The sequence below is a fragment of the Drosophila willistoni genome (genome assembly GCF_018902025.1).
Source record: "Drosophila willistoni isolate 14030-0811.24 chromosome 2L unlocalized genomic scaffold, UCI_dwil_1.1 Seg72.1, whole genome shotgun sequence".
NCBI classification, from domain to species: domain Eukaryota; kingdom Metazoa; phylum Arthropoda; class Insecta; order Diptera; family Drosophilidae; genus Drosophila; species Drosophila willistoni.
This window is the reverse complement of record NW_025814049.1, coordinates 3140790-3164369: the sequence shown is the minus strand read 5'-3', so window position 1 is coordinate 3164369 and position 23580 is coordinate 3140790. Positions and strand designations below refer to the sequence as shown.

General features: G+C 36.4%; 2 protein-coding genes across 2 annotated transcripts; one reads left to right on the top strand and one right to left on the bottom strand.

Moving 5' to 3' along the window:
• Positions 1 to 3464: 3464 nt before the first annotated feature.
• Positions 3465 to 22244, bottom strand: LOC6646111. The gene is made up of 4 exons (XM_002068719.3): positions 22185 to 22244; positions 17995 to 18084; positions 15942 to 17939; positions 3465 to 3680 (listed from the first exon to the last, which is right to left on the bottom strand). Exons 1-4 carry the CDS (start codon positions 22242 to 22244, stop codon positions 3465 to 3467), a joined length of 2364 nt encoding a protein of 787 aa, XP_002068755.2.
• Positions 12955 to 14987, top strand: LOC6646112 (cytosol aminopeptidase). The gene has a single exon (XM_002068720.4). The coding sequence runs from the start codon at positions 13203 to 13205 to the stop codon at positions 14784 to 14786; it is 1584 nt and encodes a 527-aa protein (XP_002068756.1). The 5' UTR covers positions 12955 to 13202; the 3' UTR covers positions 14787 to 14987.
• Positions 22245 to 23580: the final 1336 nt, after the last annotated feature.

The window sequence follows — 23580 nt, the reverse complement described above, 5'->3', positions numbered from 1 at the left end:
TCAATTTCTAAAACAATTTTCGACCTTTTTGCCTCTTTCAACCTGCATTTCAGGAAGTCTTCGAGCTGGTTAAAAAACTTGATATTTTTAATCGAGCATATATTCAATATTCTCTTGATCTGTTCATGACCTGTCTCTTGATCTGTTCATGACTTTAATATATGTAGCATTTCTTTTAATATAGCATTTCTTAATAAAGATTTAAAAAAGATTCTCAAATGTCTTAAATGTGTTTAAACATATGATTCTTTTTTTTTATGTTAATATTTTATATGTGTTGTCTCAGCTTCAGACAGATGTTTTAATATTGTAGTTTGGAATTTGTTTAAATTTTCAGAAAAAAGATAAATACACTATTTTAAGTAGATCTTTATTAAAGCTAAAGCTTGAATCTAAAAACCTAATAAATAATAATAACACATATTTTATATGTGTTGTCTCAGCTTAAGACAGATGTTTTGGAATATTGTAGTTTGGAATTTGTTTAAATTTTCAGAAAAAAGATAAATACACTATTTTAAGTAGATCTTTATTAAAGCTAAAGCTTGAATCTAAAAACCTAATAAATAATAATAGTAGTTAAATAACTACTAGAAAAAAATTAGAAAAATTTCTAGAGTAACTTGGACTAAAGCTTATAAAACTTAGTGAAAGCTAAAAAAACAAAAAAAAAATCTGTAAAAAAAGTTCCAAAACTGTATCAGTTAACGGCCGAAAATAAGCTGATTTGATAATTATTGAAATTCAGAAAAATGTCACAAAAAATTTGTTCTTAGTTTGAAGAAGATCAACTGGTTCTCTTAGAAAACGTTTGTCTCATTCATTTGACGTTTTACCTTACCTTTTGATTGTCAATTCAAGTACTCAGAGATTAGTAATGGGCATTAAGGAACATCTTGCAAATTGTAAGCAAATTATTGTCGACTTCCGTGGACTTTGTAGGTCTCACTGTTAGCTACTACCCCATGCTAGTTAAATTAGTTAATGAGCTCTGCATGAAGAGTCATGAAAAACCGCAAAACCTAAAAAAGAAATAACTTTAGTAGCAATAATAAAAAATGCAAAAACCAAAAAAAAAAGCAAAAAACAATACACAAAACAGAAAACAACAAACTACATCAAAAATACCATTGCAAAGCAACTTTAAGGTGCGGATGACTTTGACTGCACTCGGAAAAGTGGCAAACAAATTGGCTCGAAGAGACACAAAGACACAGAGATTGAAATAAGCAAAAGAATGAAAAAGATTTGTGTTTCTACAATTGTTAGCAACATTGAACTTTAAATGGTAGCAGAGGTAAAACAAAACACATGTGTATTTGGTTTCGGTTTGTAACTTGATTCGATAGTCAATCGAAATCTGCGTATATGAATGACTATCTGCGATGACATCCATTGGAAGTCAAGTACATCACGGTGAAGATGATGACGATGATGATGATGAAGATCAGGTGAATGATAATGATGATGGCTTGGATGATGGGGCGATTTTCCAAGTTAGAGCCAAGCCAAATTAATTAAAGTACAAGCCATACAAATGTCGAGTAGCAGTTTTGACCTTCACTTATACGATGATAAATGGTTGGCAAAGAAATTTTTGCTACAATTTTAATTAAAACGGCCCCCCCGAAAAAAAAAAAATAAACCAAATAAAACCAAAAATTAGTAAGCGGAAGCAACAAAAACACTGAAACTGAATAAAAAGGTCATCCAGTGCGCTTGAATAATTGTTGCAGGGAGGAGGGGGAGGAAGAAAAAAACGCATCAGTTAAACGCACAATAACAAATTAACGAAAAATTTGTTAACCGAGTCAATTATGGCTAAAATTGAATTCAAAGCGCATCTGCCAATTTGAAGGTTTCCACCTTGTTGTGCGTGTAAATGTGTGTGTGTGTGTGTGTGTTGTGTGTATGCCCCTGCTATCTTGTTGAAAGTTGTTTCATTTCCACATTTGATGTCGGTGTGTGTGTGTGTGCGTGTGTGTACTTGTATTTTTAATTAAACGGCTTGGCAATTGATAAATGATTTCAACTATTTTCCATTTTCAAAGCAAATAATACAAAAATATCCATGGCTAATATTGATTTAATTTTTATTTCATTTCATTGGCATTATTATTAGTTGTTTTTTTTTTGTTTTTTTAATATTATTATTATCAATATTATTGCACATTGATCCGGACATTTACGTATTCGTAGCAATTAGGAAATTAACAAATCTAAAAACAACAAAATGTATATTTATATGTACATTTATGTACATACATATATTTATATATATATATATATCTATTTATACATAGATAACAACTAATGGATGAAAACATAGCAAGAAGTAGCAAATATAATTGGTTTAATATTTTAATTGATATTGCACATATTTTCATTGGCAAAAATGTTGCAGAGTTTTAATAATAAAACGTAAATACTTAATATAAAACCATTTTATCAGTTTCACATATTTGAAAAATTTAAAAACATTTCAGTCAAATTTGGTTTGTTTTATAGATTGAACAAAAATTTGTATTTGTATTTAAGTAGGCCAATATTTTAAGATGTTCTTGTTGAAATCAGTTAGAAGACAGTAAGTTAAAATTAATTCTTAAAAGGAAAAAAAATTTATAAAAATTATGAAAATTGATATTACCATGCAATATTTTTTTAATTTACAGTTCATGTTTAGTAAATATCAAAAAGTTAAGATCTTATTGGTATGATTTATTAATTATACTGATATAAATTCAAACATTTATATTTTTTATTGTATTTTTTAAACAGAACAAAAAAACTTCATTTTTCATAGACTGAGAAATTGTTATTCTAGACGGATTCTCGATTTAATTCTCTGTGATATCTACAATTCTAATTTAATGGTAGTAAGAATATGTGTTTATCTTGAATCGGGCAAGTTAATTTGCTTATCAATTTAAAAATAGCAAAAAAAAATTTCTTTTTTATGTCTGAATTGATTCATTTTAAAGTCCTAAATCCTAGTCTAATTTTACAAGTTTTTATGTACAGACAACTTTTAAATGTGTTATTAGATATCAAATATTTTCAACTCAAAATTTGTGTGTCTTAGCAAACATTTTCATTTTCTTTTTCCAAAAAAATTTCTTGAAAATATTTTTGCTTTAAACTATTTATAAGTCTCTACTTCATCTCCTCTGTTTTGCTTGTTAAAAATCATTAAATGCAATAATGTGAATAATTTCATTATAATTGTTTATAACCGTTTAACCTTGACTATTTATTTCCCTTTCGTCTGATTGACGAAAATCTATAGCCAAATAGAAAACTCTCGTTCAACAATGTCAAAAACTGACTCTCAAATGCCAGAGACAGAGAGTAGCCACATCTAAATGATATATACTTTTTGGATTGTAACTTTAAAATTAACTTATACTAAATATAGATGGTATTGCACTTAAAGTCCTTTGTGTATGTGTGTGTGTGTGTGTGACTTAATGCTTTCCATTCTCGAAACTCACATCCGCATGAAAGCCCGTATCATCGGCATGATAAATGACATTCTGTATGCGTCCATCTGGCAATAGTATGTGATATTGACCGCGTGTCACGCCATGCAAATCACGATTTTGCTTATGTCCAAAATCGTTGCCAGTATGAAAATCACGTATGCGATAACCAAAAGCATACTTTGAGGCGTACTGCTGTAGCTGAAATGAAACCAAAAAAAAAACGTAAAGAGGGAAAACATAAAGTTAGTTATGTTTATAAGTAGTTATGTATGCAGATAAACATATATACATATGGAAAATATATACGATTATGTTCAGTAAACCGATAAGTTGCATCTGCAGACACACAGTATTGAATTGACAATTCGTGCGGATGCCGAAAAGTATGCAAGGCAAAATGTATTAAGCTCACTGTCATGTACAGTTTAAAACAGCTACAACGAACACTGCAAAGACAGCGAAAGCAATATGAAACGACGACAACTGCAGCCAAAATGACAAAGCAAAATATAAAAAACGAATAAATAAATTGACTAAAAACTTTTAAATCGAATTGGCTATGCTCTTTTAAATGGAAAAAATAAAGACAGAACATAGAAGCAGACCAAAAGTTGAGGTGTTCCAATCTGATTGTAATTATTTTTAAATGGGATTAAACAGCTTGAAAACTACGATTACACATCAAGATTAAGAGAAAATTGGCTTCAATTTATGAATTTTTAATGCTGATTTGTTGGTCGAAAATGGTAATTTTTTGTTTTATTTTTGAATTTTAGATTTTTTAACATATTGAATAAACCTTTCTAAAACTAAACTCTACCAATATGACCATTTAGAGCTCTAAACTTCCATCACAAGACTCCTAATTGTCTTATCTTTCCTGATTGAGTTTATAAAGAACTATTTCTTACTCAGTTTCGGTGTAATTAATAAATTATAATAGCATTTAGTTAAAGAACGAATTATGTGTATTGAAAAATGATACAATATATAGAGCTTTTTTTTTTCTTGAGGATAACAATCATTATTTTTGAAGGACCATTTGACAGTGAGTGTATAAGCCGAAGCAATGCTAAAGGCAATGAAGTGCATAAGAGAAATTGGTAGATGTTTTCGTTTCACTTTTTTGGGGGATGGGGGATGGGGTCGAAGGCGGGGAGGGTTGCATAGATTCTATAAGGAGTTTACTTGACTCAAGTGATGATTGGACTGGGAGCACTGTGAGGCCTGGAGATGGCTCTTTCACTGGCATCTTCCTTCTCTTGGGTGCAAAAATGGAGGAGATTGGTGTCGAGTTTGGGTTTGGATTTGGATATTGTGTCACTCACACGACGCTTTGTTATGCAAGCGATTGTAAATTGTATTGAGGCAAGAGGCGCGTGCGTAATGAAATTTGCAACAATATACAAAAGACCCCTCCTCCGTTCCACCACTTTGGGGGGAGGGGGGGGACTCCCAGTCACCATGGTCTTTATTTTGTATGCTGCATAGATTTGTTTTGTGCTTCGTGTTGTGTCGTGAACAATTTTGGGTTTTGCCTTTTTATTGTTAAGTATGTATTTGCGCTTCAAGATGAAATAAAATATGCGAATGTGAGCCAAAATTATGGTAGGAAACATGTGTGTGTGTGTGTGTGTGTGCCTGTTTCCGTTTCCGCTCATTCAAATGCTTTCTCCCTCTTCTTGTTGACGACAATTGTTGCCAACTTTTGCTACATGTTTTTGGTCTACTTTTCAGTATTATTTTTTTTTCTCTCTTTGTGGTTTTTATGGCCTAGAAGAGGCGGCCAACACAAGAGATTTGTGTGAGTACACACGCACACGCGTGGTGGGCGTGGCAAACTTTTTGATATGTTAATGAGTTGTAAATTAAGTTTAATTAAGTTACATTGTTGGCAAGCAAGAGAAGCCAAAAAAATAAAATGAACAGAAAACTTTGGCAAAGCTTAAGGAAATTTATGGCTAAAACTGTTGGAGAGAGAAGAGGGTCGGACGTGTAGTAGGGTCTAGAGTATTGCGAGCATTTGATTGGCATTCGTTTTGTTCGCTGTAGATTTCAAACAAATATATTTAAAGCCTCTACTGCTAAATATTCATTTAATTAAGCTCAGCCGCCTCACTTCCCCCACTACACTCCGCGGTTAAACCCCTAAATCTACCGCCACCCATTCTGAAGCGAAAAACCACAAGCGCTTTAATCATAATTAACAAATTCTATGGTCCAGCAATTTGCCAACATTTGCACTTAAATTTTTATCATGCTTTTACAATTTTTCCTGTTAATGAAATGCAAAAGAAATATTTCTGCAATGCAAGAGACTAACAAGAGGACAAAGGGGGGCAGCTTGCGGGAGTTGTTGAGCGAGGGGGTGTAAAGTGTGGCAAGTCCTTCATTAACAGCCAAGCAAAATGTTAATAGATTTTAATGTGCAAAAAAAATAAGTAAAGTAGACCAAGAGAAGACCTGATCTCCCTCTCTCTCTCTCTCTGTGTGTCTCTCTCTGGCGAAAGACCATCCTAGATGGAAAAATGCAAATAAACCGCATTGCTGAGCAAAATATGCAAACATTGTTATTCCGCTTGATTCTGGCAAAAGTTTTTTTTTTCCCTATTTCCATTTTTTTTTTCCTAGTGAAATTCATTACAAATTGATTTGATTTAGGTGGAACATAATTACAATGCAGATGAAACATGTTTCAAGCGAATTTTGTGCAGAAAACGCAAAATTCAAAGGGTACAACGAACTGTCAGTACTCTGAAATTTTAAATACTTCTAAAATATCGTAGTTATTGTTTTAAAATAAACTTGGTCACTATAGTATAAATTATAAAAACTGAACTGGAAACAATTTGTCGCCCTCATTTTGTTAAGTACTTTTTGATTGGATTTCTCAAAAAACTAATTGTAAGACAAAAAATCTTATTCTTAAATGAATTTAATTAAATTAAATTAAATATTAAAACAAAAATTTATGGCAATTTCTTCTTAACTAAATTGATATGGAGGCTGCTGAGACCTGGACTGTAGAACTTTAAGCCTATTCAAAACTTAAAAGAAATCTCACAGGTGTTTCATATATGTATGTAAGTATGTGTATGTACATTGGTGTTCAATACATTAGACGCACTATAGGCAATTTTAGGTTATATGAATTTTGCAATTTCTTATTTGTACTAAATAAAAAAAAACAAACAAGTTGTGACGTTAAAGTCTTGACTGTTCATGGATTATTTAAGTAAAATAGTCAAAATGAAATACTAATTTTGAAGAATTTCTAGTAATCAAATTGAGAAATTCATATCATTAAGTTGAAGATAAATACATACATAAGTACGTATGTATATATTGAAAGATAATATCTTGAGATGGCTTCAAACTTTTAAATGATTTCCACATAATATTTTTGATTTCTTTTAATTGATAAAATTGCTAAAATTTTAATCTTCAAGGTAGTCTCATCTGAATTATTAAAGGAAAAGAAATTGAAGAGAAATAAAATCTAATTCTAACTTAGTTAAATAAAACCCCTTTACCTGATACAGCTACCTCATATACATCTTGAAATATTATATTCAATCGTGTTGGTTTTTTCAATTTCGAATTTAGATGTGCCATCTAGTAGCTAGCACATTCTGATATACCCATTATGGTTAGCAAAGAGCACAACAAAAGAAAGAAAAGATACAAAAATCGCTTAATATGATGGATACTAGAAAAAAAAAAGGCAAAAGGTCAGTCAGTTTGGTTGGTGGATAGCCTGGTGAATGCCTGATGATGGAACGTTTGTTCGTTTGCTGGTACGGTTGGTCGATGGGATGGAAAATGGAAACTTTTCTTATTGGTATATTTTGTTTGCAGGCACTTTTTGCATTTAACACGCCCGCTCAGCAGCGAATTTGTGCAACGGCAACGGCAACGGCAACGACAACGACGACGAGTCGAGTGCAAAATGCAATTTGAGGCCAAACTACGTGAGTTTGTTTAGTTTGAAGTGATGATGCAGCAGGGATGGGGTAAGGCGAATGGTGAGCGGATTGTCCGAAAAGTATGCTTTTGGCCAGAGCTAAATTGTCATGCCAAGGAGCAGTAGGATAACTTTTCTTCGTATTGCAAAAGCAATAAGCCTTCGACACAAACAACTTTTCCGGTAACTCAATGCTAACAATTCTTTTTTCCACAACTGATTGTTGTAGTAGTAGTCGTAGAAGTGGGTGGAGAAGGGTAACTGCCTTTGACACTGGACTATGGAAATTATATAGCCTAGTTGAAGGGGCCTTAAGTTCCAGCTTAATTTGCATATAATCAGAAGGAATGTTGTGATTTATCATGAGCCACATCCTCACTCAGATTAACCAAAAAATTTCACTTTACCCAGCTTCTACTTCTTGGCTCATTAAAATGTTTGTTGTTCTTGCCTTGAGGACATTTTTTGGTTATTTTTCTCTTTGTGGTTAACTCTTTGCTTGCCTTTATCATCGCATTCGCATGGTGATTGTCAGTCCTTTGACTTGATGATTTATTTTGATTTGCTCTTAATTGAATTTTGCTAACATTTTGATGAGAAAAGACTTGAGGCGATTTTGTGGTTACAGGAAACTCCAAAAATTGTAGTCCAATGCCAAAATTGCCATTGAAATTGGTTACATCCTGTAAAATTCTCTCTGTGGTCACAATTAAGAGACTCTCTAGAACTAACCGTAGCTTATTTTATTTGCTAATCATTGAGTAAAGTAGAGATATAAGAACTATGAGTCAATCTATGGGGCTAGACAAGTTTTTGTTGCTCTATATTTTTATATTTTTTAGATTATTGTTTGAAATACATATTATATCTGTTAATCTGAAAGATATTGTTTTTTACTAAAACCATCTAACTTTCAGTTTTCAACTCGCTTAGTTCCATTTAATTTCGCATAATCCTTGTCTAATCTAGACGACTAGCTACACAATGTGCCTTCTCTTCAATTAGACCCCTGATTTTCACTCAACCAGAAGGATGGACTGGCCCTCATACATACATACATGCATAGATAGAACAGACAAACAGTACAAACAACATAACACTAATCCTTGTGGGGTAACTAAAGCATCATACTCCTTTGGCCAACTCTTCCACTCTTCTCACCTCAGTTATTATTCACACAATTCGTTTAAACACCTCGTAGGAAACCAAAAACCTCAAAGGACATGCAGAGATTGGTGAAGGGTTCAGTTGAGTTTTAGGTTGGGTTAGTTGGGAGGATAACGAGTGGCAATTGCAGTGTAACCCAAGCTGCATGCTCATTTAAAATTGAACAAGTGTTGGAATACACACACACATACACACATTTGATGATGGCATTGGGATGGTCAGGAGCCAAATCGCATTTAAATGGAAATAAATGCGTTCAGAGTTTTTGGCCCCTAAAAATTGTACCCCGAGTATGTGCTGGTGAGTTTTCCCCCGCCCCCCGCCCCACAGCCAAACCAATCCCATCTGTCCATCCATGGAGTGGAACGTGTTCAACAGGGTACGTACACATCAGGCATCGTCGTTGTAGTCATCCTTCCATCTTCATCCTCTGCCAAAAAAAAAAAGGCAATGAATGTTCTCTGTTCTGTTCTTGTCACGGTCTTCACGTTGCCTGCTGCCACACGGCAGCCATTGACACAATTGTCGAAAAGTTTTTGCCACTTTTTCATCTTGTCATTTTGTTGTTGTTGTTGGTACGCAATTATGAGCCAAAAAGTCTGACGACAACGTTGATGATTAGAGAGTGTCACAAGCTCGTAGCGAAAATTGTTGTATAATTTACAAAAAAAGGAGAAAAAAACGTGAACAGAACAGAGAGAAAGTGTTGGAAAAATGCTTTTGCTTTTGAAAATTTTAAATGCAAGCGCACCCACAGTTTTTATGGCTCGCTTGTTAGCAATTTTTGCGTTATGCTAGAGGTAAAGAGAAGCCAAAAGGATGAGCTGATAGTAAGGGGTCAGGACGGTCTCTAACCAAAATTGAGTTATCAGTTTGTTGGCTTTGGTCTGGCAATGTGCTCGGGCTCTCGGGCTGATTGCGTGACAGCTGCTGCTCCTACAACCTCTCTATGCACAAGCGAAGAGAAAGGCATACGAATAAAAATGGATGAAAATGAAAAAAAAAAAAATAAAATAACACAAAATGGAAAGAAAAATCCATCTAACGAAATGGCAGAGCAAGAAAAATGTCAAACTACGTGATTTTTATGCGAATGTGACTGTCAATACGTTGCAAACATCATAGAATTGGAATAGAGTATGGTTTGGTTTGGTATACAACCATCTAATTTCTTTCCCTTCTCCTGCACCACCTCACTTCCCCCTCTTTCTACGCTCGCAGATGACATGGTGCATGCACATTGCAACCCTGTGAAAAAAACCATTTATATATATATACATATATATATATATGTATATGTATTAGCACCCAATCCACCTTCTGCTGGCCTCACCCCACCCCACAATTGTGGTTTTTATGCTGCGGTTTATTATGAGTAGCGAATGAAGTGAAGCTAATTTTAAGTCAATGTTGGATCAGGGAATAGCTGAAGAGGAAGGGGAAAAAATAGCATAAAGTAAAATTGCTGAAATAGCCAGAAAGTTGGAATATACATACATATATAGCACTCTTAGTGCCTGTTCAGAGAAAAGAGGTGTGATAATAATGGTCTGGATGTCCATGTACTTTATGGTCTATAAAAGAAATTTACTAACCAGACTACTAACAATATTCGTTTAAGTAAGAGTTTATTGACATTTGAATCTAAAATTAAGCTAATTTATTGAAGGGTTTAGTATGTTTTAACTCAATTGGTTTATTTTGGCAAAGAACTTGCTGTCACTACTTTAATAATTTACAAATATTTGCTAAGCGTTGCGGCAATGGTACGCAAGATTTCTATTATTTGGATCCTATAAACAAATCGAATTTGTAACTTTCCATTAGAATAAGCCATCATAATCCCTTAAGCTATAACAAGTTTAAACTTAAAATACAATTTAGATATAAGTTTGCTTTGAATATACAATCAAACTATTTGATTGTCAAACAGCATCTTCCAAACTATTTAAGTTTCATTTAAAAATTTATCGAATTCCCAACTAATATTAAGAAAAACTTTCTCTATTTTTGAATTGTGAAGCTCAACAAGATTTTTATTACTTCCTGATGCATTTTATTAAATAAAAACTTTTTATTAATGTTTCCATTACTTCAATTCTTCAAATGGGGATTTCAGTGCCTTACTTCTCTTTAAATCGATTGTGTAAAGAATTTTTGGCAATCAAAGAAAGTTAATCTTTTCTAACCCATCAATTGGCCTGACTACTTTGCCACTTCAAAAGCAAAACCTTAAGAACTTCTGACCCTGACGGCATAAAACATTTGCAACACATGCCAAGACTTGCCAAAACCTTTTCTTATCCTTTCGCCATTTGTGTTTATAAGGAACCCCTTTTCCTTCTTTTTCGGTTTTTCTTTTCTTTTTTTTTTTTTTTTTGGCGCCATCGTCGACTGCTTTTCAATGGGTAAACTAATAATAAACGCACATATGTTTAGGCAGTCTCCATTAAATAAAACTTAAATCTCTGTGTATGGAGCTCTGCTCACTCAGCACTTGCAAAAATATGTTGTTATACCACACAAACGTACACACACACACACACACATACACATATACACAGCTAACAAAAATAAGCACAAAAAAGGGTTGAAATAAAAAAGAAATTAAAATTTGTGAGTTAGTCCCGGAAAATATTGCACCTGCAGATGGTTGTCGTTGGGAATGGAAATGGGATGTGGAGTGACGACCATTACCAACCATTTCGACCACAATAAAATGACAAATGCCCGAAAAATCTGACCATGTTCACACACACACACACAGCCACATAGAAACGCAAACACTCACATACACTGAAGTAGCAGCAGCTGCTGTCAAACAAGTCCCATGACGAGCATTGCAGCGGCATGTTGAGCAGGATAAGAAGAAGGAGTCAGAGACAGTGGCAGAGGCAGGGGCAGCGGGAAAGGGAACCAGGACGTAGACCAACCTCTAAACTTGAGCCTAACAAGTGTCGTTTTGGCTGTCAGAGAATGGCAGGACAAAACGTCAGACGACGGACGTTGGAGGACGACAGTGAGGACGATGGCAATGACGATGACGAGGCTCAAGCTCAGGCTGCTTGCTGCCTGTTCTCCCTTCATGGTCATCAGGCGTCGTGTATGAGTGTGTGTGTGTGTGTGTGTGTGTGTGCGGGGGTTTTTTTGTGATGGGTGTTTTTTGGGGCTTTTACAACCAGACCGATGAACGAGGCTTAGTTGGACAGGGACAAGGCAAAAGCCTATTAAAAATCATGCTAAATGGCAGTAAAACAATGTCCATGTTCATGTGTGTGTGTGTGTTTCTGTGTGTGTGTGTGATTGGGAAGAGGATGGCGGATGAAAGACCAACCCAAACCAGTTTAATGGTTTGCTGGTTTGGTCTTCACTGGCTGTTGCACTTAGCATTCCATGGCGTTTAATGCGCATTAACACAAAAGCCAGAAATTAGATGCAAAATTTGTATCTGTGTCTGTGTGTGGGTGTGAGCATAGTAGAGATAGCAGCTCCGTATTGCATACTTTTAGGTACGCATCAATGTCAATAAATATAATCAGCTTTTCACAATTGAAAATCCAATAAAAATTGTTTGCAAGCAACCAGGCAGCAGTTTTAACTTGCAGCTGGAAAACAATTTTAAGTAGATTTTCAATTGACAACAACAAAAAGGAGCACCAACAGCATCTCCAATACAAAAGAGACAGGAAGAGATTGAGCAAGAGAAATGTCAACTCACTTTGCCTTGTACTTTTGCCTGTTTATGGCAAGTTGACGAAGCAACATAAACTACTTAGTTTACCATTTTGTTGTTGTCTTCAACTTGGCCATTGATGGTTTGCAAAATACTGTTTCTGATGGACAGCCTTTAGAAATCTCATACCCCATTCACTTAAAGATAACTCATTTCGAAGAGCACGCGCAATTTTAAGTATTTAAAATTGCGACGGAGTTTTTCCTTAGAAAATCAATCAGAAAAAATAAGAATCATTTGAGAATCATGAAGGGATTGAGTTGGTAAACAAAATATAAGAATAACTAAATACGTTTATTAACCATTTTTTTCTTCATTTATTTGTTTTGCTAGAAAAATTTGTTAAAATTTTACAATTTGACAAATTTTTCAAAGAAAAGGCCATGTTTTCATTCGAAAATTGGCGCTAAAGAAATGAATTGAAACGTATGAGAAAGGAACATCTCAGGTGGATAGTTCTTCATTTAATATCGATAACAACAAAACAACGACGATAACAACGATGGCAAAATGCAATATGGTTAAAATGTAAATGGGTCAAATCAAAGTAGGCCTTGAGATTAGATTTAACTGTCACAACTGTCTATATGGCTTAGCTTCATGCCTTAGACATGTTCAGTTGTATTTTAAAAGTAGATCAATTCTAACAGAACATACCTGACTATTTTTTGTTTTTTTTAATGAAAAAAAAATAAGTTTTTGTAATTTTCTATTCAAAATTCAAAGAAAAAAATATCTCGTTAGTAATTTGGCTATCCGTTTGAATTCTAAAATCCAAATCCTCAAGAGGTATCAAAATTTGTCATTATCTTGGCTTAAAATTTTCTGCAAAAACTGAAGGAATCAAAAAAAAATTATGTCTGGCGTACGAAGATCACCGTTAAAGTTGTATCACTCCTATGGCAAAGCAGTGCTTAGTGCATTTCGGCTTTTGAGCGCTCGAAACGCGTGCAGCGATGGGACGGTGAATAGCAAAGGTCTCGTTTTGGGATTATATCAAAAAGAAGGCGAAAAGGATCCACGACTGACGCCGGCGGGTCTCAAGTTTGACGATCGTTTGAATGGTAAACTAAAGCAGTTAATCTGTGAAACGAAACTCGATGGAAGATTGGGACGTGGCAAGGTCTTTCACAACATTGATCCCGAATTTAGTGCCGTTGCCATAGTGGGCGTGGGCCTGGAGGGGATTGGTTTCAATGAACTCGAAATGCTCGACGAGGGTATGGAGAATGTACGTATAGCAGCTGGTGTGGGCGCTCGTTCCTTGCAGAAAGAAGGGGTTCGATTTGTGTCGGTGGACGCCATGGATTATGCCGAACAGGCGGCCGAAGGCGCCACTCTGGCTGTGTGGAAATACACGGATAATATTACCAAGGGACCCAAACCTCTAGTCCCGACAGTGGAAATGTGGGACTCGCCCGATTCAGAAGGCTGGGTGCGTGGTGTGTTTAAGGCGGAAGCCCAGAATTTGGCAAGACGTCTGAGCGACTCTCCAGCTAATTGCATGACACCTACGCAATTCGCTCAGGCTACTGTGGACGCCCTGTGTCCTTGCGGTATTACCGTGGAGGTGAGAACCATGGACTGGATCGAGGGTCAGAGAATGAATGCATTCCTCATGATAGCCAAAGGAAGTTGTGAGCCTCCAGTGATGCTAGAGATAAGCTACTGTGGCACTTCCCCCGAAGACAAGCCCATACTGTTTGTGGGCAAGGGCATAACTTTCAATTCAGGAGGAATCAATCTGCGTCCCTGCAAGGGAATGGACGAATATCGAGGCAGTATGTCGGGAGCAGCTGCCTGTGTGGCCATGATGCGTTGCGTTGCCGCCCTCTCACTGCCCATTAATGTGTCCTGTGTTATTCCCCTGTGCGAAAATATGCCTTCGGGCATGTCCTGCAAGCCAGGCGATGTGGTTCGTTTGCTTAATCACAAGTCCATGGCCATACGCGATCTGGACAAAGCAGGAGTAGTTGTTATGGCTGATCCCTTGCTATATGGCCAGAACACGTATAATCCACGTCTTGTCGTGGATGTGGCTACGCTGGGCATGGGCGTTAAAAAAGCTTTCGGAGGCGGTGCCTCTGGCATTTTCTCTAACTCACACTACATCTGGAAGCAATTCCAACGGGCTGGCTCCCTAACCGGTGACCGTTTATGGCGTATGCCTCTATGGCAATACTACAAACGACAGATTATCGATGAACTGTGCTACGATCTGAGCAATGATGGTCGCGGCCTTGCTAGTTCCTGCATTGCGGCGGCTATTCTCCATGAGCTGGTGCCCTGTGTGGATTGGGTGCACATTGATACTCGTGGCACTGGATTGTTAAGTACTTATGGATTGATACCCTATTTGTCTGCCCGCCGTATGACAGGAAGACCCACCCGTACTCTAGTCCAGTTCCTCTACCAGATGGCTTGTCCCGAAGTAAAATAAACTCGAACCATAAGCTTGCACGCAACACATATGTGATGTGAGTAATGTAAAGCGTAGAGTAATTCATCTAGTTGGACTGTTTTAGAGAGGTATACATATTTTTCGGCGTATCATTTTATTAAATGAGGGAAGGTATTAAAAATGCCCAGCTTTAATTTGCCGACGCTTTTTTGATTCCTTCCCAGCAGTCAGTCTATAGTATACAGTTGAGTCTTTTATTCTATATTAAGATAGGATAATGGGGTATGGTGGGCATTTCAAAGGGAGTCCAAACGTCTGCCAACAAAATACATATAAATTAAATGCAATTTCTCCAACGCGAAAGTTTTTCTAAAGAAGAAAAACCAACAGAACAGAAACGCATGTAAACCAAAAGTATTGGGAGAGAAAAAAAAACGCAATCCCAAGTGCTTGAGGTTAGCCAAAAGGAAGGAAGATATCTTATCTATCTATATCAATTGGACCAGACAGTGTCTGGGTGCATAGTAATGAAAGCCAAAGTCGTTTTGCATCGCTTTGTGTGTGTACCGGGAGGCGGCAGCTTCTCCACCACTATATTCTTTGCTTTCCACCTTTTGTCTGTCCGTTGGAACTTCTGTGTTACTTCGGCTTTACTCCAAGTGGACTAGGGTTCTATGGGGGTTTTTTAGGCTAACGACATTGAAAATGCTTGTCGAACTTGAAAATTATTCGATTAAGTGCATTACCGGCGAGACATGGATCGGCAATCAAACTGAATTGCAAACACGGAGTAAAGATGGAAGGAGTAGGACTTTGCTGCAGGGGCTTTTCATTGTTGTGACTGCCACATTGTCGTCGTATCTCTGTGTGAATTTGGGTGTGTGCTTCTCTCTCTGTGTGTGTGTGTGTCTGGGGCAGCTTGCCTTATTTATGTTGATTGTGTTTTTGCCTATGCCAATCAATGAAGCACGCTAACGGGAGCGCGCTAAGCCTTTTGTGGTACGCCCTAAGGTATGCTTTAATTTAATGCATAGCCAGCAATGGGGAGGTAGAGAATTGAGATTGAGTTTCGGTTTCCATTACCATATATTAAACAACTTAAAGCATTTCACCACCATCACCACCACCAACAATAACAACAACGACAACATATTTAACAGAGAAATCGATCGATTTTGATTTCATTTCACTTACCGATTTATCCTCGTGGCTGGTGCTAACATAATGCAGAGCATTTTTCTCGCTTTCACCCAAATGTGCTGGCAATGCAGTGGCCAATTGCTCATGGGGCTCAGGGGCAAGATGATGATGATGTACCACCACATGCTCTACTTTAGTGGTCAGAGGTTGAACTTCGTCCTCGTTCTTGACACCTTCATAGCCATGCGAGAGTCCATGACCGGGTATGAAATCAATGAAAGAACTGGGCGTGGGCAATTGCTTAGCTGCAATTGCAGGCAGCTCCTTGACATCATTGTTGCCTGGCTCAATAATTGGCACATATTGCTTGGTCTTGGCCATGCCAATAAGTCGTCCTGGCTGAACGCCCAAGGAGCCATGAACTACCGGTGGAGTCGGAGCAGGTGCAGCCACTTGCGATGGATGGAAGAGAATGGGTGCAGTGCTATCTTGTGGCCGATCCACCAGCAATTGTTTACCCTGTCGCTGGAGTTTGGTTTGCATTTCTTTGGCCAGCAAATAGGTTAGACCATGGATTTGATCATCGGGTGACTTGCCAATTAGCGAGGACAACTGCTGAAATTCGGGTAACTGCTTATAATGCTCATTCAGGCTATCGGCTGGAGCATGATATTCAATCTTGATTAGCGGTGAGGCAACTGGTAAGCCATATTGATCGTTCTGCAGTGGATCCGGCTTAGAGGGGCGAAATTGTGGAGTAATTATATCACTTGGAGGTGGCAGCGGAGGTGGTGCTGGTGCAGTTAGATCCGCTGTATAGGTGTGATGCACTTCCTCGGTGATTGTAGTCGGCGCTGGTGCTGCCTCTGACACCACAATGGGTTGAGCTATCGTGGGAGTTGGAGCCGCATAAATCTTGGCATAATTTGGCTTGTAGACATAACGCAACTGCTCCACCACGGGCACAGGCTGTATATGCACCTGAACCTGATGTGCCGGCTCCACTGAGGACTTAACGGGCAAATATTTCACATACGTTGTGGGCTTTAGGCTATACGATGGAATCGACTTCTTAAAGTGCTCGTAATCATTTTTCTGGGCAGGTAAATACTTGATATAGGCCTTTCCTCCCCCATGACCGCCATCTTTTAACATCAAATGACTAATTACCTTTTGCACTTCGTGGGGCAGGGCAGTTATGGACTTTTTTGTCTTAGTTGGAACTTCTTTATAGACATAAATACGTTTCGATTCCGCAGATGAGGACTCGCCAGTGTGGATGACATTATCATCCAGGCGAGGCGCTGGTGTGGTTGCCATTTGAGTTTGATTTCCCCTCATTTGAGTCTCCATGGTCAGTAGAGTGGGCAACTCTTTACCCTTACGTTCTTGCTGAGGCATATGTAGGCCATCCTTAGCATCGGCTAGTTCGAATTTGAACATTTGCGGCGGTGTCGAACGTTTACTACGCTTTGTTTTACGTATGCGCACTTGAACTCCCGATTTTCGTGGCTTCTTGATATCTACTTCCACTGGAGCTGTCTGAGAAGGTGGACTTTTACTTAAATCCAAAGCTCTAGCCTGTTTAATCAATTGAGCGGTTATAGCATCGGGTTCTCTGGCATCAGTGGCCTCAAATGGAATCATTTGCACTTTAAAATTGGCTGGCTGACGTAGTGAACCATTGTTGGTGGAACGTCTAGAGCGACGTGGTTTTCGCATTCTACCACTTTTTGTAGCCTGCGTGGTATTTACAATCAGAGGTTTCACTGTAGTTGGCTGTGGAGTAGCATTATTCTTCAAAGCTCGCTCATGATGAATCCTAATCATTTGTTTCACTTCGGCACTTGGTTCTACTGCATCGGAGAGCTCAAAACGTAACATTCGTGGTGCAGTTGGCAACTTGCGTTCTTCTCGCTTGGGACGTGAATGATTCTCATTGATATGCTGCTCATTATATTGATTGAAAGCATTCAGATAGGTATCATCTGTGGGATTATCAATGTGACGCATACTACGCAATTTACGCTGATCAAAATAGCGTTGCATATCCTACAATTAAGATCCAAATGAGTGTAAATGGCTAAGAAATTGAAAAGTAACTTACCTCATAGCTAGAAAAGGTTTCCAAAGAGGGCAAACGTTGCCAGGTATCCGAAGCTTGAATTACAATCGAATATAATGAAACCATAAATATCTGAAAAGAATATAACAAGAGTTATTACAAAATTAGACAAACTATTTTAAGTAAAAGGGGATATAGAGTCTCTTTGTAAAAAAGCGTGAGTGTAGTTAACTTGAATGATTGAAGATGCAATGTCGAAAGTGGTTAAGAGATGTGAAGGCAATCCAAGGAAACTTACAACTCGCTGGTGCGATCCTTAACTGTAAAACTTATTTGGATAAGCTCTTCTTTTGCTCGATTTTAAGACCCGTGATTGTAAGTCGTATTACTTATCTCTTAATATACATTTAGAGAACATCTTACAAAAAGTAAGTCATGTTTCATATTACATCATTTCCAACATTATTATTTTAATCACTGACAATCCAATAATTGGTCTTACGTCAATGAAAGAAAATTTCAATCGACCAACACCAACACTTAAAAAAAATCTCACTCACAATCAGTCCAATAAAAGTTTAATGACCATATAAAGCCAAAGCCCACACACATATTCGGCAAGTTCAACTTGTTCCACTCGAGAAAGTGGACGATGAGTGAACGAGGGAATCGAAATGCATGAATGGGTGTCTTGAGACGCGTGCGGAACAAGTTTGCCATAACTGTGAGAATCGACAACTGGGGGAGAGCACTACACACAAAGGCATTGGAAACCAGAGAGTCCAGTTCAAGTTTGCTTCCGTCCAAACTTGGGTTAAGTGGAAAGTGAAAGTGGGCAGTGGGAGAGAAACACTTATTGGCAGGAGGCAGGTGGATGAGATTATTTATGGGTTTGGATCCGCGCTCTCTATATATGTATGTATATAACAGCAGGATCAATGAATCTACTTGCCTGTAAATGTAATTCAATCAGGCAACAACTTCTTTTTTCTTTTCGTTTTCGCTTTTTAGACCATTTAACTAAGCCCATCCAGCTAAATCCAAAATGAACTGTCAACGGTCGTTAAAAATGCAACCGCGTAAACATTTAAACGGTCGTTAAAACTGCGCCTGAGTGAATTTTTATGAACTCCGGAACTCGGGCTTGGGCTTTGGCTTTAGCCTGGTACATGAACCAGGTCGCTACTCTCCCTTTCCCCTACAGTTTCTCTCTCTTTTTGTGCCTACTCTGTAAACCTGCCCTCAATCTCATCTCAGCCAAGTTGCCCTTGTTCATGTTCCACTTGCTGTTGTTATCGGGTTGAGAACTGCATTTTCTCTTTCTCTCTGTGTGTGTGTGTGTAGTGCATAAAATTTTATGTGTTTTCTATTTAACACTTTGGCTAGAAGGGTGGGGGGGCAAATGGTGGTATTGCTGTTAGTGGTGCAATTCTATTCAACTGATGGCAGTTGGTGTCTTCCCATCGCTTTTTTCCTGAGAGTGCCCAAATGTCTTTTCATTTTCGTTTGAGAACCGTTTTAAAATTCAATACAAAACTATAATAAAATTTTTGTTGCGCGTTTTTATGGCTTGAAAATAAAAGCAAGTGCTATAGTGAAGGCCAACAAGAGAAAAAAACGAAGGAAAAAAATATTTAACCATTTCCTTTTTTTATGGCAACAAGCTGTGAAAACTTTATTTTATTTTAAATAGTCTCTTCTTCGATATCCTTTTAAATCTCAACAAAATTTTCGATGCAACTTAAAAGTGATAAATTTTAAAGGTTTGGAATATGGATGGAAATTTAATGTAGAGTTAAAAGCATCTTTTTAATTTGTATACTTTCTTTGCCCCCTCGGTATTCTAGCAAAATCTCAAAAAATTGTTTTTTCAGAAAATTGCCAATTGTGTGTTAGTTTCCCTTGGATTTTGTGGGGCATTGCAATAATTTTATGCTGTTTATGTTTTGTTAATAAAGTTTATTTAGTTATATTTCTTTTTTTATAATTTTCAAGTTCTTTATAACATTTAGATGCATGGAAAATTAACATTCTATACCTGACAATATATTAGAAGTATAATTTCTTCAAGAGGGATATTTCTTATATAAGAGTAGTGTCAAGGTAGAGGAAGTTAAAATCTTTATACACTTTTTTTATCGGGTAATCAAATATGAACAAAAATGAAAACTTTAACCTTAGCTGTAAAATTACTAAAGAGAACATAAATTCAGAGCCAAACGTTATTATCAAATGGTTACCCAAGAAAATGTAAAACAAAAGAAAAAGTACATCAAAAAACAAAAAATCCTTATTATTTTTCCTGATTTACATCAAATTACGTTGAATTTTTATACTGTATAATACTGTAATAAGGAAATAAAATGTAAATATTAATTGAAAGCTAATAAAAAATTATCTAAAGATTATCTAAATGTTTTGTTGACATATCATCAGCTTATGGCTATTAACTAATCAAAACAACTCAAAGTCGAATCGAATCTGAGAATCTTTATTTTGTTCTGGTTTTTATATAGGCAATTCAAATAGGTAATCATAAGCAGCCTAATGCATATTTCAATCTTTGGTTTCTTGTTTATACATGTAAATATTGCATCAAGTTTAAAAAACCGTAAATTTTTGCATAGTTTCTTAGTGGACTCTTGCCAACATTTGCCTTGGTTTTTGCATCCTTTAGACAAAGTTTTCTTTTTCTCTGGAAAACAAAAAAAAAATTTGTTTGCCAAGCCGCAAAACGAGTGTTTAGCCTCTTTTTTTCATTAACTTGTAGTTAGTTTTGTTGCTGTTGTTGCATATTGTTGTAATTGGTTTTTGGCCAGGCAGTTTATGTAATTGTTTTGCTTGTTTTTACATTTCAATATGCAGCATGTTGTTGCATGCAACAAGGCGGAAAAAGCAAACAAAAAACCTACAAAACTTGTGCTAATTGTGTTGTGCTTGTTGGTGGGAAGAAGACTCTTTGGTTTGGTAAATGGCAGCTAAAGAAGAAGAATGAACTTTAGAAGCAGAGGGAGTCAAAGTGGCCTCTTGGTAACCAGAACCTGTTTTTTTTATTTTCTTCCCCCCAACCCAAAGTCAAGTTCAATGCACATGAAAAGTCTTTGGGAGCCAACTTGCCTTTTTGGACAAAGTAAAATTTGTAGACAAGAAATGCAAAAAATTGCCTCACAAAACTTTGCCAGCCATTTAAATTGCAGCAAGGAGAAAAAAATTTCCAGTTTCGATTTGTAAACTGTTTTTCTTTTCATTCAAGGGGAGGTCATAAAAGAAAATGCAACTTCGCCAAACACACACAGACATACACTCATACCCATACACACCCATATGTCTTTAAAGTTGCGTAATGAAATGGAAAGCATTTGCCGCATTTCATTTCTTTTTTTTTTGTTTTTAATGTTTTATGCTTGGTAAATTTCAATGGGAAATGGCTAATTGAAGTTCAAGTGCCAGTGCTGGGAAGTGCCATAAATGAGGAAAATAAAACTGACGTTTTAATACCCGTTAGCTAAATGACTCGAAGAGTTTATTAAGTCAGCCCAAAGTCACGTAGGCCAACGCTGAATCGTTATTAATATATGGGAGAATCGATCTAGATTTGTATACTAGATTGTAATACTTTTCAGATTAACTCTGGATATATTTTTGGATCATATTTGGTACTTGGCATATGATTGATCTCTACGACAATTGTCATAATAAATTCTCGATAAAAATCGATAATGATTAAAAATTTCGTTACACCCCTTTGATATCTTTGAACAAAACCCAATAAATTTGTTTGCTCTATTTTGAAGTGATTAAACTAGAAGCTAAGATGCAAATCTTTTGATTTTTTCTTTCTATTTGAAAGAATGTTGTTACGTTTCTTTATCTATAATCGGTACATTGATAATCCATAGTAAAATCGACAAAATAAAACGAGGACCTTCTGAAAACCGAATAATGCACTGAATTGAATAGCTAATGAGTTAATCATCACCTTTTTATTCAAAAGAAACATTACTAAACGGTATCGCCTAGTCCTTATCTCAATTGAAACCATTAAATTTTCGGTTTAATGATAATGAAATATCTGTTAAGCCATATGGAATGGCTGGTGTCTGTTTGGCCAGGCGTATTTTTTCTTTTACTCTGACAATGAGGGGAAAAATTGGCATTCATTGTTTGTTTCATGCCTGAATTGCATTTATATTAAAACGGACGAAAAAAAAAAAATGGTGAAGACAACTTACCATTAAGGTGAGGAAATGCTGAAGACCTCCATGGAGGCCACCAACTGAAATGCTGACCATTTTCTTGGTATCTTTTTATTTTTTTGGTCACTTGTTTACTTTTTCGTAAATAATATATAACAAAATTTGTGATGCACTTTTGATTTGTAAAATGCGTTTATTATTTTTTCATATTCTTAATAAATTCTTCTCGGTGTGTCCGCAACTTTATTGTCTATTTAATTTAACTTTAGCTTTGAGCTTTTCTATTTAAACTTGGTCTTCAAGTTGACGTTGTCCTTCGCGACTGGCGCCGTTCGTTTCTCATTTATTTAATGCGACTTTTAATTTGAGTTGAGTTGAGTTTTCGTCTTTTGTGTGTATTTACTTTTGACGCTGACTGTGTGTGCCTTGTTGTGGCAGTTTTTATTCGGTCTTTTTTTTTTTTTATTTGGAGAGAAGGCAGGCGATGAAAAACCGCACGCTTGCGCGCTGCTGTTGCAACTGTGCCTCGAATTTTCGCGCCACTTGAGTTTTGTGTGTGTTTTGGGTTCGCAATTTTCCACACAAAAGATGCCAGCCCAGCCAAACAGTCAAGCATCCAGCTAGCCAGTTTTTTTTTGTTTTTGCCTTTGCCACGGCAAAGTAAATTTTACAACTGCAAAGATTTTCCATTTGCAGTTTGCTGCTCCTGCTGCTGCTGCAGGTTTCGGGGCATAATCGAATTGTGATTAAATTTGTCATGCTTAGGAGTTGTAGGAAGTTGTTAACAATTGGTCAGGCAACATGTAAATTTCTTTCAATTGATTCAAAAGAAAAGTTTAACTGGCTAATAGATTTTTATCTAAAGAAAGAATGTGGGTGGGCTATCTAAGGTTAAGGATCTTTTTACTAATCATCTTAGACAGCTGCAGTTGTTGTGCAATAAATATGCGGTTTATTTTTAAGTATAAAATAAATACTTTAGGAATATTCAGTGATCTTTGGCTTTCCCATGTTTTTAGTTTTTGTTCAGTTTCTTTAGTTATTTTTAAACAGGCATTAAGTAGACCCTAGAATTTCACGTCCAAGTTGACACAATTTCTGTAGAATGTCTGATATTTTTTGACTAATATTTTATTTGGTCAACGAAATATTTATTAGGTCTTAAGAACCAAAAATTTTGACTTCTAGGCAAATGCCTAAGACAAAAGTTCACATGGCTAAAAATGGATAAAGCGTCGATCAACTTAACGATCAAGTCTGTATAAAGTCAAAAATTCTTAGACCATCCCTTTTATACGAACTGTTTTATAAATCTTACATATAATCATACTGTTTAACATAATATAATTAATTAATTGACGGACGAAATAATCTTAATTTTAGGTTTAGTTACCTAAGAATACAAACTACAATTTGAAAAGTTTAAAATTAA

Coding starts and splice junctions, on each gene's coding strand:
- LOC6646112 (XM_002068720.4), top strand. CDS start 13,203: ATGTCTGGCGTACGAAGATCACCGTTAAAGTTGTATCACTCCTATGGC.
- LOC6646111 (XM_002068719.3), bottom strand. CDS start 22,244: ATGGTCAGCATTTCAGTTGGTGGCCTCCATGGAGGTCTTCAGCATTTC. Junction 18,085..22,184: donor AGCATTTCCTCACCTTAATG/GTAAGTTGTCTT, acceptor TATTCTTTTCAG/ATATTTATGGTTTCATTATA. Junction 17,940..17,994: donor AAACCTTTTCTAGCTATGAG/GTAAGTTACTTT, acceptor TCTTAATTGTAG/GATATGCAACGCTATTTTGA.